Source organism: Pelodiscus sinensis, chromosome 14 (genome assembly GCF_049634645.1).
Source record: "Pelodiscus sinensis isolate JC-2024 chromosome 14, ASM4963464v1, whole genome shotgun sequence".
In the NCBI taxonomy this organism is placed as follows: Eukaryota; Metazoa; Chordata; order Testudines; family Trionychidae; genus Pelodiscus; species Pelodiscus sinensis.
This window is the reverse complement of record NC_134724.1, coordinates 30,464,536-30,483,246: the sequence shown is the minus strand read 5'-3', so window position 1 is coordinate 30,483,246 and position 18,711 is coordinate 30,464,536. Positions and strand designations below refer to the sequence as shown.

The following is an 18,711-nucleotide window of genomic DNA, read 5'->3' as shown; positions in this document are numbered from 1 at the left end:
ATACAGACTAACTCTGTGTTCAAAGAGATGTGGTATGCCCACATCTTGAATACTGTATACAGATGTGGTCTCATCTAAAAAACAGATATATTGGCAATGGAAAAGGTTCAGAAAAGAGCAACAAAAATGATTAAGGGTTTGGAATGGGTTCCTTATGAAGAGAGATTTAAAAAGACTGGGACTTTTCATCTTAGAAAAGAGGAGATTTTCTAAGTGCTATTTCAGGATACTTCCGGTATACTATACTTCTAGTATCCTGAAATAGCGTTTTTCGCATCTTGATAGTGTGCCCATTATGTTGAAATATCTTTCCAAATAATGGGTGTGCTGTTTCAACATCCCAATAAACCTTGTCCCATGAGAATTAAGGGATGTTTCAGAATACCACTCTAGTTCGAAATTTGGGGCTGTGTAGACAATGCCAAATTTCAAAATGAAATTAATAGGTATCAGGTTTAAAACAAACAAAGGTAAGTTTTTCTTCACGCGCCACAAAGTCAACCTGTGGAACTTCTTGCCAGAAGATATTGTGAAGACCAGGACTTTAACAGGGTTTAAAAAAGAACTAGATAAATTCATGGAGGTTAGGTCTATCAATGGTTATTAGCCAAGATGGGTAGGAATGGTGTTCCTAGCCTCTGTTTGCCAGAGACTAGAAATGGCTGACAGGAGAGGGATCATTTGATGATTCCCTGTTCTGTTCACTCTCTCTGGAGCATTGGCCACTGTCAGAAGACAGGATACTGAGCTAGATGGACCTTTGCTTCGACCCAGTATGGCCGTTCTTATGTTCTTTTGTAAAATACTTTGAAATTGTTCAGTTTGGAAGATTCTACGCATTATTAATATAATTGATAAATAGTCCCCATCATTAAATGAAGTGAAACTTGTATGAAAGATTTAGGAATGTGAGCATTGTCGTAGTGGATCAGACTAGTTCTCCACCTAATCCAGCATTTTGTCTCTGAAGTAGCTGGTCAAAAGAAGCCCATCAGAAGGTATGTATAGGGAATAATATGCCTGCAGGGAAAGTTTCTTCTTTATCTTCTGCAATGAGAGATGAAGAATATGAGGGATTGTATTTCTTCCAAAAAAATTTTTTTAAATTTGTTATTACAACACTGGAGTGCTTTGTAATAACTGATAGGCAGTCCATTCAAGGCCCCACACACGAGAGCTTCAGTAGTTTTAATTTATGCATAAATGTTTTAAGTTGTGCCTTGCATTGGCCTTCTGCACTGGGGTGCATTTCCTTGCAATATGAACAGAACAGCTATTAAAACAGCTGTGCGTGGTGAATTGTGTTCATTATGTTTTTTCACAAAAGCGTAGAACTCATGATAAACCATCCTGAGTGGACTGGAATGCTTTTTATCCTTATTATAACTATCCTTTTTATCCTTATTGTAACTAGCTACTCTTGAATATTTTTCTTTTGTTCCTACAATGTTTGCTCCTTGGTGAATTGTGGATGTAAGTCCAACAGCATATTGAGATTTGTGTCATAAGACACAAAGGACACATGAGACACAAAGGCAAAAGCCTGGAAGTACAGCATAATTCAAAGTGGGGGTTGTACCTTGCATCTAGCAGATGGATGATTATTATTTACAACTATTTTAAAATTTTAAAAAATCTTGGTCTTCTTTTGATCTGGTACTTGGAAATGCAGTTTGTGATTCCCTTTTGTCTCTGGCTTGACCAATGTCTTTTAACTTTCTGTCATTAGAAGGTTCAAGCTACGTCTACACTGTGGGTTTTTTGCGGAAGAGAAAATGCAAATGAGCACACCATTTGCATATCTCATGCTCTCATTTGCATATCTTCTTCCGATCCTTTCTGCGGAAGAGGTTTTTGCGATAAAAAGCGCTGTGTAGAGAGGACCATTTATCAGGAAAAAACCCTTTTGCACAAAAGGCATAAGACACAAGTTAAAATCCAAACTTAAACATTCCCAGAGCTTGTAGGTTATTGCACTGTCAGGATTTAAATCATCCCTTTAGAAAAATGAGACCAGCTATGAAGTTCAGATTCAGGTCTGAACCTCTCCAGAATTTGGGGGGATTATTGATGAAATAATCACAAGCAATTTAGGACTGTCTCCCACTCTGTATTTGTATAGCACCTAGCACAATGCGGCCATAGTTTCAGTTGGGGTAATTATGCACTACTGCAATGCAAATGATAATTATAACCAGGAGTTATGGGAATTTTTATAGCAAAATATACTTGTAATTGAAGGCAGATAATTCATTCTCACAGAACAATGTCCTAATTGAATTCAGCATTTTACAGCTAAAACAAGTTTTTTTCCCTCCCAAGAGAAGATTTTAACAAAATGCTCAACGGGGAAGCATGAAACAGGAGATAAAAAGAGACAATAAATGTGTTCTGTCTCAATAATGAGCAAGAATTTCTAGCCCTAGGCACTCTGATGTCTGACCTTGAGCACTGCACTTTGTGTAATCTAAATCATGTAGTTACAATTATTAGGGGAGAAGTAAAAAAAGTGAACTTCCCCAAGCAAACATATCAAGAAGAAATATTGGTTTAAGTGCGGATAGCTCCCCATTACCTCCCCCGCATCTTAAGTTCTCTGCCATTTAGAGCCAGATTGCGGGACACATTTTAGCAAGTTCTCATTCAGGTAAGCACACTCATAGAATTCAATGGCATTACTGGCATGAATGAGCACTCATCAATATAAATAAAAGCTGCACAACCTGGCACTAATTGTGTTGCTCCGAACATGCGATCTTGTAGAATCTCATTGTGAATTCTTTATATAAAGAGGGCTATGCAGGAAGACCCGTGGAGATAAATTTGGCAGGAACACTTCAGTGATCAATAAATATTGTTCAATAGTTTGTCTGACTAAAAGACAACAAAGCAAGAGTTGATTTTGTCCTTTCCTGATGTACTTAGAAGGAATTGTCTTAATGTCTGAAAAAAATCAATCCTCTGTAATCACTGCTCTAGCTCCTATTTAAACAACTCTTTTGGAAATTGGGATAACAAGTCAATGTGGAAACTATATGCTGCCCAAGATAGACAGCAGGAAATCTTACAGAATCTTTTAACCTTCCACCTTCCTTAGCTAAGTTTTTCCAGCCTATTGACAGTATCAGTAAATCATTTCTGATGAACTACAGTCAACTAACAAAACTGGTGTAGTTAAAAAGGAATGGGATGTCTTAACAAATCCAGATAATTGGCCAAATTCATCTCTGGTGTAATTCACCAAATGCCATCAACCATAAAGATTCTCCATGACAAATTAAGTCCTCATCTACAGCCATACAACCCCATTACCTTAAGATTATATTTTCATTGTCATCAATGCCAACTGTAAGTTGGTTTGCCCAGGTGTCATTGAGTGAATTATCTAAAAATAACAAAGCTGCACATGTGTAAGGGCTTGTCTTCACATACAGTGCTGCAGCTAGTAAGCTGCACTGATGCCAGTTTCAGCGAAGAGTCTACCTACACTAATGGTAGGGCTTCTCCCATTGGCTTAAGAACTCCATCTCCCTGAGATGGTTGCTGGATCAAGAGGAGAAGCGCTCCCATTGACATAGCGCTGTCTACACCAGGAGTTATGTCCACGCCTCTGAGCAACATCGTGGCTTGTGTAGTCCATGCCTGAGGGCTTAATTTGGCCTATAGAACCTCTATGATGCCATGGTTACTTCCACTCCCCTTTCTTTTAAACCCTGGGAATAACATGCAGTTTATCTAATTTTAATAAGATTTTTACTTCTTAAAATACATTAAAAAACAATATGTAATTTTATGTTGCTCCCTGGGAACACAAATTTTTCAATGGTATCTTTTTCAATAATTAATGGCCATGTAACTAATGTTAATATTTATACTGAAATGTAGGAGATTATTTCTCACTGCCATGAAAACATTGAGCCAAATTCATTCTGGGACTTAGACCAAGGTTAAATTTGGACCACTGTCATTAAATATAAAAGGCATACTTGAAGATTAATAGAAAACAAGTTGATTGCAAAAAACACTCCCGAAAGTGACACTTGCCTTGCAACTCTCCCCCGAAGATCTCCCAAACCAGATAGCTGCCGCAGTTCCAGACTCTTTAAGGTAGAATTAGTTCCATAACTGAGGTTATCCCTGACACGTATCTGTTCCTGTAGTGTCTATAAGGCATTAATACGCAAACAGAAGTTCAACAAGTCACTATACATTCAATAGGCCATTTATTATATTTTGCTAAATCCAAATAAAATATCAAATCTGTTTTTAATTTAATAACAACTGTTTTTATAGGCATGCAAAAAAATGGGGCATCCAATCCCTTGCACTCATGGCAGAACCAAGTACCACCTACAGTAGACAATCCCTGACAGGTGTATGTTTAATCTGCTCTTAAAAATCTCCAATTATGGACATTCCACAACATCCTAGGGAATTTATTATCGTGGTTAACCACCCAGATAGTTAGGAAGTTTTTCCTAATGTCCAACCTAAACCTCTCATGCTGCACTTTAAGCCCATTGCTTCTTATCCTTTCATCAGAGTTTAAAAAGAATATTTTTCTCTCTCTTCCTTGGAACACTCTTTTAGCTCAATTTGCATAGCTTATTTTGAGTTAAGCCCTATTGAGTAGACATACCCTTAAAGCCTGGTCTTCACAACATCCTTTGGCAAGGAGTTCCACAGATTGACTGCACATTGCATGAAATAGTACTTCCTTTTGTTTGCTTTAAACCTGCTACCTATACGTTTAATTTGGTGACCCCTAGTTCTTATGTTATGGGACCAAGTAAATAACTTTTCCTCATTCACTTTCTCCACACCAGTCATGATTTTATAGACCTATTGTCTTCATATTTAGCTTACGGTTCACTATGATTCCTAGATCCATTTTTGCAGTACTCCTTCCTAGGCAGTAATTTCCCTTTTTGTAGGTTTGCAACTGATTGTTCCTTCCTAAGCGGAGTACTTTGCAACTGTACTTATTGAATTTCATCCTATTTATACATTTATTTATGGTTTCTCCTGATTTTCAAGTCCAGTCCACTCACAGAACGCTCTCTAAAGTCACACTAGCAGCAGAGTTGGGTTCTCAAATACTAACCTATATTCACTCAACTACCACTACCCTGCTAATTTCTGCAGAAATCAGGTTTAAGGTTGTATATTTGATTAACTGGATAAGTTGGGTGTGTGCATTGTGGGTGGCAGATGTGGAAAATGAAAAGGATGAGGAGTCTGTGTATGTTTTCTTATAGGGGAGAGGAGTCTGTATATGTTTAGGTAGTAGGGCCTTTCAACTGAAGTTGATGTGCATGTTAGTGTTGCATCTTAGAGCTACAGGACTACTCGTTGTTTTTAAAGTTACAGACCAACATGGCTATCTCTCAGTGATGATTTTCTAGTTTTGTCTTTTGTGTCGGATTAGCAGCACAAAACTGTGTAGAATTTATATGTAAATTCCTGCCAGTGGCCTATATTTTTTATAGCAACCAAAAGAACTACATACTCTGGTAAGCATATACCTACACTTTATAAATGTTTAGCTCTTATACTTATACCATATATTAAATCTTACTAATTTTTCTAATTAAATTCAGTCAATAGCAGAAATAGTGCTAGCCCCGGGAAAGAACCAGTACATACCTCAATGTCCCGGTTAAGCTGCCTCACTATTGCTGTTATGTTTCGGATATGTTCTTCTAAGAGTTGCCTAGCCAACCGATCTCCTCCTCCTTTGTTCTGCATTCTATGCAAAGTAGAAACAATGTCCTCCTTAATGCGAAAAGCGTGTTCCACAAGAGCAGCAGTTGTTTTTTCATGGCTTAGAATTCTGTCTTCTAGCTGATCCACTAGACTTGCAGATGCTAATGGGACTGCGGTCAAAGCTTGGCTGTGTAGTGGTATATTTCGAATCCGTCTAACAAAAGAAATATATTAAAACAAGTGTGTTATTAATGTGTTTGCCTTACTCAAAACTCTACTGTAGCTTTTAACCACAGTCATGTATATGAGACTGATACTAGCTTAGTAGAAACACTGGGAGGTACAGTGCCTCCAAAAAGAACATTGGCTCCCAAAAATCCTAAACACCTCCAGAGTTCCCACCATTGTACATAGGTACAGCATTTGCTGCCGTGAGTGGTAGGTGTGAAGGGAGATCAAGGCCTCCTCTCCAGTTCACTTCAGGGTAACTAACCCAGGCATGTGCACTTAGCAAAACAAAGCAGTCTATCTGGGGACGAACACAGAATGCTTTTGATTACACTGTGCAAGTATCACTATATGTGGGCAAATTTTGCCTCTTCTTTTTTCCCATCCTTATTCAAAGCAATAATTGTAATAAAGTTAAATACAAATAAAATTAAGAAGGAATTTTTTTCTCTCCCAGTAAGGCTACTTCCAGAGTATGCATCCAAAAACTTCTCCTCTTGGGAACTGGTTAAATAGATGCTTAAGCTTTGGAAATCCATGAGGGACAAAATCCAAGCTTCTCACAGTCTCTAAGGCAACCTTTCAAAAGAGGTCAGCTCCCATTTAGGCACCAAAATAACTCTACGGATTTTTCAAAAGAGCTCAGCACTGGGCAGCTTCTAATGAAAGCAACAGTTGCTGTTGAGGTGCTGAGAGTTTTGGAAATCTGGCCATCGATGAACACTGTATTTTACAGAAGTTAAGTTTTATAATTCTTTAGAGAAAGATTTTCAAAAGCACAAATTGAAAATAGGTCTTCAACTCCCATTGAAAGTCAATGATCATTGGGTGCCTAATTTTCCTTTGTGCCTTTCAATACCTTAAACACCTTTCTTATTTCTTTTTTTCTTGTATGCTAGATCTGTTATGTCATACTCATAGGGGCCTAATCAGGAACTGAAGGCTAAATTCTGTTCTCACTTACATTGTGTGATGATTTCACTTAAGTTAATAGAGATACAACAAGGGTGTAAATGAACGCAGAATTTGACCTTACATTTTTACACCCATTCCTTAGTCGTGAAAAGCTTCCACTGGGACTAGTCCTAATATCCTGAACTTTCACTCTGGCTATATCTACACTACAAAGAAAAGTCGGAAAAAGATACGCAAATTGCAAATCGCAAATCGCAATTTGCGTATCTTTTTCCGCTTTTCTTCCGAAAGAGGCTTTTCCAACATTTGGCCCACCTACACGGGGCTAAATGTTGGAAAAAACACGCTGTCTGAAAAAAACAGAACGAAGTTTACAGGGATGCCGAAAAAATGTGTCTGCTTTTTTGGACATGGCAGAACTCTGCAGTGTAGACATAGACTCAGTCACAGTTGAAGCCAGTAGATGTTTTCCTTGAGAAAGGACTAAATAAAAGCCAAGGACTTTATAATTTAACTCATGATTTGGATAAGCAGGGTATATGTCTAAAATATTTAATTTAGTTTAGTTATTGCACTAAGTATAAAAGCTATAATGTTAAGCATGATAGTAAATAGAGAATTAAAGGAGAAGTATAAATACTCCTGCACTCTGTAGATTCTAGATTTCTAACATGTCAGACTGTACCTTTCAGTAGGGGCAAGTGTCGGAAAGATTGGGCTTCGCTGTGCCATTTTCTTTTCAATAATTTATGTCTGTTGAAAAAAATACACATTGCATTACTTAACAAGTGTTTATATCTGGCACTGAAATGACTTCATGTATCTGCTTGAAGTGAACCTTAAAACTAGGCTGACAACTCTGACATTGGAAAACTTTTGATATATGGCCCATGATTTGGCTTTCAAAATATTTGTCTACAAAACTTATAACACAGCAAAACAAGGAAGAGAATTTGATGACAAACAATTAAAACCCTTTTTCAATTGAATGAAGCACATATGAAAGCTGATAGATTGACAGCCTTGGAAGCTGTAGTCCTCAGTTTATTCACAGAACTAATAAAAGTAAACAGACTTGCTGACTAGGGTTGCCAGGTGTCTGGTATTGTACCGGACAGTCCAGTATTTGAGCGCTGTGTCCAGTAAAAAACATCTGAAAATACCGGACATGTGCAATGTCCGGTATTTTCTGATTTTTCCAGCTGGGTGCCGGACGGAAGCCTGGCGGAGGTGGGGGGAGTGGCTGGGAGACGGGGCCACGATTGCCGCCGGGAGCCCTCAGTCGGTTGAGTGTGAGGAGGAGGGGAAGCTTCCTCTTAGCTCATGCGTCGCCGGGAGCCTGCGCAGGACAGGCAGCAAGTGCCCAGGTCAGTCCCACTCCCCGCCAGCCGATTTGCGCACCCCCCCCCCTTCCATGCCGTCCGGTTCTCCCCCACTTTCCCTCCTGATCTTCCCCGTCCAGCCCCCCTGCACACACACGCCCAGCTCTGCTTCCTGCCAGCCAGTTCCTTTTCCTGATCTCCCCTGGTCAGCCCCCTTGCACTCCTCCCCCCCCCCCACCAGCTTTGCTTCCTGCCCCCCCCTCCTCCCAGCCAGCACCGCTGCACCACCACTACCACCACCCCCCGCCAGCTGTGCTTCCCGCCGGCCCATTCCTCTTCCTGATCTCTCCCGGCCAGCGCCGCTGCACCCCTCCTCTCCCCCCAGCCGGCTCTGCTTCTTGCCCACTCTTCCTCCCGGCCCCCCTTGCAGCCCCCAATTGCCCCAAGCTGTGCTTCCCGCCCCCCTTACTCCCAGCAAGCCCTGCCCACTCCCAGCCCGTCTTCCCCCCCCAATATCCCGCAGCCAGCCCCATTCCGCTTGACCTCCGCCCCACAACCAGCCCCGCTTCCCATTGGCCCCCCCATCTCCCTCGGCCAGCCCCGTTGCCCCCCCTCCATTTGCTGTTTCTAGCCCCCCGTTCCCTTCTTGGCCGGTCGTCTTCCTCCCCCCATGAAGCGTGATTTTTTTTTTTAGTGACTACCTGGAAAACCCCTAGCAGGTCCTTGGAGTCTTTTTTGTTTGTTTGTTTTTTGCTCAACAACTTTGTTTCTCCCCCCCCCCCCCTTTTTTTTCCTTCAATAAATTTTTTTCCCCGGTGGGTTTTTTTGGCGGGGGCGGGAGGGTGTTCAGTATTTTTGTTTCAGCCATCTGGCATCCCTACTGCTGACAGGCGGGGTAAAGGGGACAGTTGCCATGGGGCCTACTGATTCAAAGTGGTCTAGGTTTCCCGGCCATTGCCACTGCTTCTGCTACTGCACTGGGTGACTTATGGCTGGGTACAGAGTGGAAGGCTGGCTGCCCCTGGCTCGGCCCTTTCTGCCCCAAGCTCCAAGCCCTTCTGGGAGCACTGAGCCGGCCCACCACTCTATCTTGCCCAGGGGCCTATGGATGCTGTCAGCACCCCTAATAGTAAAGCCGGTCACTCATATTGAACTTTTTACGAGTCAAACCCAAAGTACTTTACAGTCTCTAATGTGTTAAGCCTCACAACCTGCTCTGAAATAGGGTAGCATTATTATCCCCATTTTTTACGCATGGAGAACTGAGGCACAGAAAGGTTAAATAACTTGTCTAGGGTCACACAGGGGCCGTGATAAAGCAATGAATTGTATCTGGCTCCCCATGTCTGAAGCCAGTGTTTCTCAACAAGTGGTACGAGTACCCTTAGGGGTACTCAAAAGAAATCTGGGGGGTATGTCAACAACTGAAATTTGGAGAAAACTGAATTTTTGTTTTAAGTTTTACAGCGCTTTATTATTTTTGTACTTTTTACACCCAAAAATTTAATTGCCCTGCCCGGCTATGATTAAGTTGTTTAAACACGTGTTGAAATGATAGAAAAAAAAATTGTGTGTCTGAAAACTGTAGGTACTGGGGGTACTTATACATTTTTTTTAAAGAGGTACTTTATAAAAAAAGGTTGAGAAACACTGTCTTAAGCCAATATCCTTGCCATTGGACCATCCTTCATCCCAGATCAGTGGCAAAGTGAACTTTCTAATACCAGTCTGTGAACAGAACCACCGGTAGAATATTACCATGTCATAGCTTAGGCCAGGTGAAATTTGCCCCGTGCATGGCCTAGATTTTTTTTTAAATATATTATTGGGACTATGGGGAGATTTTCCAAAAACACAAAGGGCAGTTAGGCATCCAAATCCTGCTGACAATGAATGGAAGTCGGGGACCAATTCCACTGATGCCTTTGAAAATTTTCTCCTATAGTATTGCTCCCTATTATGAATAGTCCAATTAACTTCAACAGTTTGGGTATGTCTGCACTACAGTGTTATTTCCAAATAGCTTATTTCGAAATAGTTATTTTGAAATAGCTTATTTTGAAATAATGCGTCTAGAAACAAAATGCATTTTGAAATAGCGTTTTGCTATTTCAAAATAGTGCGTCCACACTGATAGGACGCTGAATCACATTTAAGGCTGGCCAGAACCCGTTCTGGCAGGGCATCAGGTCAGGAGTTAGCCTCAGGAAGGAGCCACAGAAGGTATCTGAGACTTGTGCTTAAAGGGACACCTCCCCCCCTGGACAGACTGTTCTAAGGTTTCCCTGCTTGCTTGCCTACCTCGCTAAGGGACAGCAAAGCATTTTTTTCACTGCGTGCTCTGGTTGTCCTCACTCATGACACCACAGCACTCTGCAGCACGGAGCCGGAGCTGCCCCTGGGCACTCTGGGGCTTCTCCTGGATGTGTTGCTTCAAGCCTTGAAGCACATTCTGCAGGCAGTAACAAGCTCCCTGTTGTGCCCCACTCGGGGCTTGTGCCTCATTCCTCCCTCACGTCCTTCCACTTACCTCTCCCTAACCCACATTCCTGCTGTACAATACAAGATACATGTGTTCATTACAACAAAGCCTCTTTATTGAACAAAACTGGGGTGGGGGGGAATGAAACTGAGGTGAGACTGAGGAAAGAAGGTGGGAGAGGGAAGGAGGGAGGGTGAGAGAGGGGAGGGGAAAACCTGGGAGGAGGGAGCTGGCAGGGGGAGGCAAGGGGAGGAAGGGGGAGGAGAAGCTCAGGACTCAGGGCTGGGGGTCTCGCCGGCCCAACTGTCTCCCAGCACCGCAAATGCGGGGGCCTCGGCATCCCTGGGGGTGTGGGGAGTGTGGGGAGGAAGAATCAGGAGGGGGAGAAGGAGTGAGAGGAGGAGCGGTAGCTGGGGAGGCAGCAGGGGCTGGAGCAGCAGTAGGCAGCAAGTTCTGCCCCAGGGTCGATGACCACCTGGGGAGCACGGACCATCCTGCCCCCAAGGATGCGGTCCATTGCATCAAAATAGGGGTAGGAATCTGGATTTGCCCCTGATTGGGACCTGTCCCCTGTGACCCTGGCATACGCCTGCAGTGTTCCTGTTTATAGTGCGGAGATCATGGATGTTGTAGGCATCCCCCCAAACCTGAATTAGGTCCCTGATCTCTGCACTGGACCAGGCAGGCACCCGCCTTTTCCGGCCCCTGGCAGGCTCCTGGGAGCTGGCAGACTGGTCCTGGGGAGCGGTAGAAGGCTGGCTGGCAGAGCGGTGGAAGGCTGGCTGGCAGGCACTGGCTGCCTGGCTCATGCTGGGGCCACTGGGTCAGGTGCAGTGACTGCTAGCTCTGGGCTGGCAGGCTTGGAGCTGGCACAGGCACTGTGGCCAGAGTCAACCCCTTTAAGGGCTCTGGGGATGGGGGGAGGAAAAGGAGTATTTTTGGTTGTGCCTAGAGTGGCCACCAGGGCACCCTGGGAACGGCTGGAAGCCCCTTATTTTGAAAAAAGCATCTACACAGCGCTTATTTCAAAATAACAATTTCAAAATTGACACTATTCCTTGTGGAATGAGGTTTACCTCTGCTATTTCGATTTCATTTCAAAATAGCGGTTTGGCTGTGTAGACGCTGGTAAAGTTATTTTGAAATAACTTTGCTGTGTAGATATACCCTATGTATTTGCAGGATTGGCTCGAAGTGATGACAATATACACTAGCTGAGGATCTGTCCCCATGATTCTAAGGTCTTGTCTCTATGACTATTTAGTTCACAGCAAGCAAGAGTGTAAATCTACTTCACTCTAGCCTCCAGTGGAGTAAGGGTGGACCCTGCTGCCACGCATTAAAATTTCATAAGGTGCTTTGATCTATTTCTGTTTTGAAAGAGTGTAATTTAAGTGCACTTTGGAACTTTCAGTGTGCAGCAGCAGGGTCCACACAGCAGGCTAGTGTGGGGTAGATTTACATTGCAGTTTGCCATGTGCTAAATGTTCCTATGGACAGTCTCTAAACATTGACGTCTCTGGTCATCTAAACAAATTCAATACTCAAAGGCACCTGCAACTTTCTAAATCTCTATGCCTTTCTGATCCAATCTTGATGTGATATACAAAAATTACATAGAAATAATTCTAAACTGTGATTTTAAAAAGCAGTAAAAGCAAGAAAATTCAGTGAAAGCTGACACTCCCTCCTCCGTTATGATTAACTTCTGCATGAAACAATTAATAGTGAGTTTCTGATTGTAAACATCTATAATTGTACTCCAGAATTACCAACTCCCAGAAAACTTTAAAATATCCCAAGTTAAGAGACATATTCCAATATGAACAAGTTAGGCAAATCATCACAAGAAAGATGCATATAGTTAGTCAAATGAACTCCACCAACTTCAAAGCTTGGCTGTGATACTCTTGCTCCTACAGAGTAGTATCACTACTGAGTAGTATCACTATTTACTCCCCAAATAACTCCATTGATTTTAATAGTAGTATTTATGTTGTAATGCACTATTCAACTTAGTAAAGAGTACAGGCAGTCCCCGAGTTATGCGGATCCGACTTATGTCGGATCCGCAGTTACGAACGGGGCCCTTCCTCTCCCTGGTCTTCAGCAGACCAGGGAGAGGAAGCAAAGCGGCGGAACACACGGGCAGTGGACAGGGCTGTCCGCTGCCCACAGAGCAAAGCAGAGCCAAGCCGCGGAGCACGCGGCCAGCTGACAGCCCAGACACGTCTGGGCTGTCCGCTGCCCGCGAGTTCCGCCGCTTTGCTCCCCGTCCCCCTGGTCTGCAGACCAGGGGGACGGGGAGCAAAGCAGAGCAAAGCCACGGAGCCCGAGGGCAGCAGGACAACCACGGCGCGTCTGGGCTGTCCCGCTGCCCCCGTGCTCCGCTGCTTTGCTCTGGACACCTGTGGTACAGCAGCTGGGGCGCTGCCAGTTGGTCCCGTAGCGCCGCTCTGGGCGCTACTGGACCAACCGGGCAGCACCCCAGCTGCTCTGCCCCAGGCGTCCTGATTCAGCCACTGCTGGTCAGTTTCAGCAGCGGCTGAATCAGGACGCCTGGGGCAGAGCAGTTTGGGTGCTGCTGGGTTGGTCCAGTAGCGCCGAGGAGCGGCGGCGCTACTGGACCAACCCAGCAGCACCCCAGCTGCTCTGCCCCAGGCGTCCCCAAGTCAGCCGCTGCTGAAACTGACCAGTGGCTGACTACAGGAAGCTCCTGCCCCGGGCTTCCTGGAATCAGCCGCTGATCAGTTTCAGTAGCAGCTGACTTGGGGATGCCTGGGGTTCTTAAGTTGAATCTGTATGTAAGTCGGAACTGGCGTCCAGATTCAGCCGCTGTTGAAACTGATCAGTTTCAGCAGCGGCTGAATCTGGACGCCAGTTCCGACTTACATACAGATTCAACTTAAGAACAAACCTACAGTCCCTATCTTGTAAGTAACCCGGGGACTGCCTGTATCTCAATGTGGTCATTAGGCTTTTCAATATAATAATGAAAATCTTAACCCTAGTTTATGGGGTCAGGAGCCAGCCATGTTTTAATTATGTCCCCTGACTCAACTGTAGCTGGGCAGAGCAGCCTTAAGAAAAAGAGAAAAAATGACACAAAAATAAACCAAGTATATTGGCTCATGCATCTCTAGCAACAAGAATTGGGAAATCACCAACTACCATTAGCACTGCTAAATTAAGGCACTGAAGGCAAATAATAGAGTATTCCTAGCAATAGGAAATTATTCCATCTAATGCCCTGTCTCTTAAATGTTTTTGTTCCATTCTTCAGCGAACACACTCTTGCTGTTATGTATTCTCTTATATGTGTTTTGTATTAACCACTGATGCTAAAACAATACATTGTGGAGGTTCAAATTTTGGCAGTTAAACATCTAACTAACTTGAGCCTGTAGCAACTGAGATCATTGAAAACTGGTCAAAATTTAGTCTTTTAACGACTGGTTTTCTAATACGAACAGCCATACATATAGTAGCAACCACACAAATCTTAGCCTCCACACAAATCTTAGTGAGGAGACCGGAGAGGTCAGTTGCCCCTGGGCACCATGCTAGGGAGGTTCCAATTTAATCCCATTCTGCTCCCCCCGTTATCCCTTCAGCTCACGTGCTCCTACTCCACCTGCCACCAGCAGCTGGAGCCTCCTCCCTGCCTCTCTGCTCCAAGCCCGACCCTGCTCCAAGCTCGACCCTGCACCGGCGGGTTAATGCATGCGGGAGCCTGGCCCCAAACTGTAGGGGGTGGGGAAAGATGCAGTACAAGTTCCCCTCACCTGTGCACCAGGCTCAGGGCCGTGCCACATGGTGGCGGGGGAGGGGAAGGCACAAATTTTTCTTTTGCCCCCAGGCACAAAACACCTTCGCTACGCCTCTGTCTGGAGAAGGAACAGGAATGTTTGCAGAACCCAGCTAGGCTAGCAGTTGGGTGTCCTTTTCCTTTTTCTTCTCTTCTTATCTGGGACCAAAAGCTGAGGGACTGAAGCAGGGGTAAGCAGTGACCCAGGGAAAGTAGGTCCGAGGGCCCCTTCCCATAGGCAAACACTCCTGATCTTCCTAGGGTCCTGGATCAGAGCCCAGTGGAGTGGGTGGGTCCAGGCTACCCTATCACTGTCCCTTGAATGAGTGGACACTAACCCCTCGGCTTTTCAGCCCACTGAAGACCCTCTTACAGACAGAATAATGATCACTCTTTTTTCACATTGGACTCGATCCTGAATTCCATGTGAACTCAGAATTGCTACTGAAAACTAAGAGATATGATCTATGAAAACAGTTTTGCAACTGCTGATGAAATTTGGTGCAATATGGTGCACAGATGGAAGTAGAAAACAGGTTATTTTAATACAAGTGTTGACTTTTGAAGTTCAAAAAGCCTGCAAGGGAGATCCTGCAAAAGCATCAAAATTCACAGCATGCTGATGCTTTAGAACATGTTTCAAAGCACCACTTAGACAACAGAGAACATTTTTGTAGCTGTATGTGTGTTCCATTTACAGCACAGTATTCTATGAATGATTTTTTTAAAATAGCCTCATTTTAATGAGAAGCAGTGTAGCAATTAATGGTGAGGAGGTTCTGACTGGGACTGAGGAGACCTGACTCCAGTTCCTTGCTCTGATTCTGCTTTGCTGGGTAACCCTGGGCAAATCTCCTTTATGTCTCAGTTTCTCCATCTGTAAAATGGAGATAATGATGCTGAATTATATGTAAGATAGGTATTATTATTTACACTGTACAGATACTAAAGGCCAAATTCTACAAATCGTTCCTCACACAAGTGGTCTCCACTAAGTGCCACTAAGACAATGGGATTACTCATCTGAGGGATCTACCCACTACAGTCTGTGAGGTGGTTTTTGGTTAACACTATTATGATATTTCACAATTTGGGAAATTTAGCCAGTGATGTTAAATGACTTGCTCAAAGAGATCATACAGTGAATCAGTGGCAGAGCCTGGATCTATGTTTATTCCACTAAATTGCACTGCATGTTAGAGGCCTTGATGCAAGAGACCAGTTATGTACAGTTTAGTTTTAAATATGTAAATAGTCTCATTGAATTCATTGGAACTATCCTGATCTGGATATTGTCCCAAGGACACAAGACAAAATATTAAACTATTTAAAAATGTATAACTGACAGTATATCTTAAATGTGGTTGATTTTTTTACCTCATCTTGCAATGGCTTCATCCTGCCACATTTGTGCAGCTGAAACTCCCACTGGAGACAATGTCTGGGTGCAGAAAGACTGCAGGATTAGTCACAGTTGTACAGTCAAATACAAATTTTCCTAAAAGCCACCAGAGGCACTGATTTGTCTAAAGCAATATTTCCAAATATTAAATATTCAGCTTTTTGTTATTTTTAAATTAAACAGTCACTCTGTACACCAGGGCAAGTACTAGCCCATAGCAAACCCTACGCAGAAATATTTCTTCCTCTCCCTCACAATACATACTAATAATTAATAGGAGCCCCCTTGAGATGCTTGGGCAGTAAGCAATTGTTTATTCTGATTATACCTAGCACTGGTTCTGCGTATACACTCAGATCTCCCTTATGCTGAGACCTCACACTCTACAATGATATCCCAAGGCAACTTAAAAAACAACTAATGGTCCTGCGGCACCTTAGAAACTAACAAAAAATGTAGATAGTATCATGAGTTTTCTTGGCACAACCCACCTCTTCAAATGAATGGAGTAAGGGGTCCAGAGGTACAAATAAATAGCAGAAAAAGAAGGGAGATGGGAAGGGCAAGGAGGAAAAAAACCCCTTGTCAATTAAAGTGTCCATGCTAAATGAGGCTAATTGAGCGGGCTGTCAGTGCCTGATACTTAGCTCTTGATTTCATTTGGGTGTTAAATATAACAGCCCATCCAGTTTGTGTCTTTGTTCAAACCATAGTTGAATGTGTCAAATTTGTATATGAAGGCAAATTCCACAGTTTCTCTCTCTAGCTGGTTTCTGAAATTGCTTTGCTGGTTTCTGACAGTCACTTTTAGATCATTAATGAGTGATCCTGAGGCAGTTATCTCATCCTGAGTGACACTGAGAGCATCTCTACATTGCCTCACAGCTCGGACTAAGAGACTCTGAATGGCAGATGAGCACCAAAATGCTGTACTTTAACTCCCCGGTTTGGATGCTGTAGGTGTGAGCTTAAAAGGTCCCCAGAGGGAATGTGCCTATTAGATCTGGCATGTAACTATTACTTACAGGAACTTCAGGGAGTAGCCTAGTTAGTCTGTTACAGAAAAAAACAACAAATGGTCTGGTAGCACTTTATAGACTAACGAAACAAGTAGATAGTATCATGAGCTTTCGTGGGCACAGCCCACTTCTTCAGATAACTGGTCATCTGAAGAAGTGGGCTGTGTCCACGAAAGCTCATGATACCATCTACATGTTTCGTTAGTCTATAAAGTGCTACCAGACCATTTGTTGGTTTTTTTATTGCTTACAGAGAACTCACAACCTGTAACATCTTACCCAGAGCACCCACAAGGGGGAGCCCAGAGCTGTGCACATCCCCTTAGTCCTGTGCTCTCCAACCTTTTTAAGCACAAGATCACTTTTTGAATTTAAAGTACAATCTGCGATCTACCTCAAACCCATATATATTGCCCTGCCTCCTTCATGCCCCTTTTGTGAGGCCCTGCCTCTGGTCACACTGTCCTCTCTACCTTTCCCATTCTCCATCTCTTTCACTAGGCAGGAGCAGAGGTTTGGGGCACAGAATCTGGTCTTGGGCTAAGGGATTTGGAGTGTGAGAGGGGCTCTGAGCTGAGCCTAGGGCAAAGAGTTAAGGAGCAGGAGGGGGCTCAGGGTACAGGCTCTGTAAGAGAGTTTGGGTCCAGTGGGCTCAGGGCTGGAGCGGCAGCTTAGGGTGTCAGAGGGGGATCATGACTGGGACAGAGGTTTGGAGCTGGCTCCAACTGGGCAATGCTTACCTCAGGTGGCTCCTGGTGGTGGTGCAGTGGGGCTAAAGCAGGCTCACCCCTGGCCTGACCCTACACCACTCCCAAAAGTAGCCAGCAAACTCCCTTCACCCCAAGCCCTGTTGTGCCCCCCCCCACTCCATTCTGTGGAGACAGAATACAGGATGGGGGGCACCTTGACATAAGCACCCCCTTCTCTTCTGCCCCTGCCCTGCACAGCAAGCAGGAGGCTGGGTGGAGGGGGGGGCAGGCAAGGAGGAGGCAGCTGTAAGGCAATGGGCAGGAGGTGTGTCGCAGTGGGGGGAAAAGGCAGCTGAAGTGCCAGTGCTTGGTAGCCCCTAGGCCAAACCTGTCAGGATCACCTGTCAGAGGCTCCAAGATCTACCAGAAGATCCCGATCTACTGGTTGGTGACCACTGCCTTAGTCCAAACTGTGTGGCAATGTAGACATACCCTTAGTTCTCACCAGCTTCTTCACTGCCAGGCTTGCAATCAGTTGTCAGCTGTAAGCTCCATGATATAATTTATTTACTAGCACTTCATTATGGGCCAAGTTCAAAAAGCCTTTCAGGCCATATCCCATGATAAAGCAATGGGGGGTATGTCTACACTGCAGTTAAACATCCACGATTGGCCCATCTCAGCTGACACAGAGTCATGGGACTCAGGTTACAGGGCTGTGAAACTGCTGTGTGGACGTTCACAGGACCCCAGAAGAAGGGGAAGGTCCTAGAACCCTGGCTCCAGCCTGAGCCCAAACATCTACGCTGTAATTTTAGAATCCTGCAGCCTGAGCCCTTTGAGCCCAAGCCAGCAGGATTTGGCTCTGTATGCCTAGCAAGCAAGCCTCAATTAAGGTCTGATCCAAAGCCCCAAGTCAATGGACAAACTCCCATTAACTTGATCAAACGCTAAATTCAGCACTTTTTCCAGTGTCCAGGGCAGGAGCTTCTTATCCAGCAGCACTCAAATTCCATCCAGCTCTCTGTAGTTCTAAAAGTGTATGTATGTCCTATAATTAATAACTACTACGTGTCAGAACTAATAGTCATGTTTCCTCTCAATGTATGTATGTAACACTCAGCATGGCCGATAGCCACC

At 44.0% G+C, this 18,711-nt stretch overlaps 1 protein-coding gene across 2 annotated transcripts in view; it reads right to left on the bottom strand.

Moving 5' to 3' along the window:
- Positions 1-18,711, bottom strand: part of FAM81A (family with sequence similarity 81 member A) — an 89,872-nt gene that overhangs the window by 17,786 nt on the left and 53,375 nt on the right. For both annotated transcript variants that reach the window (XM_075897341.1, XM_006118901.3), the window contains 4 exons: positions 15,839-15,902; positions 7,535-7,602; positions 5,647-5,920; positions 4,045-4,163 (listed from right to left, as the gene is read on the bottom strand). In XM_075897341.1, the coding sequence (XP_075753456.1) occupies positions 4,045-4,163; positions 5,647-5,920; positions 7,535-7,581 (440 nt within the window). In that variant the 5' untranslated portion in view covers positions 7,582-7,602; positions 15,839-15,902. The remainder of the gene's footprint in view (positions 1-4,044; positions 4,164-5,646; positions 5,921-7,534; positions 7,603-15,838; positions 15,903-18,711) is intronic.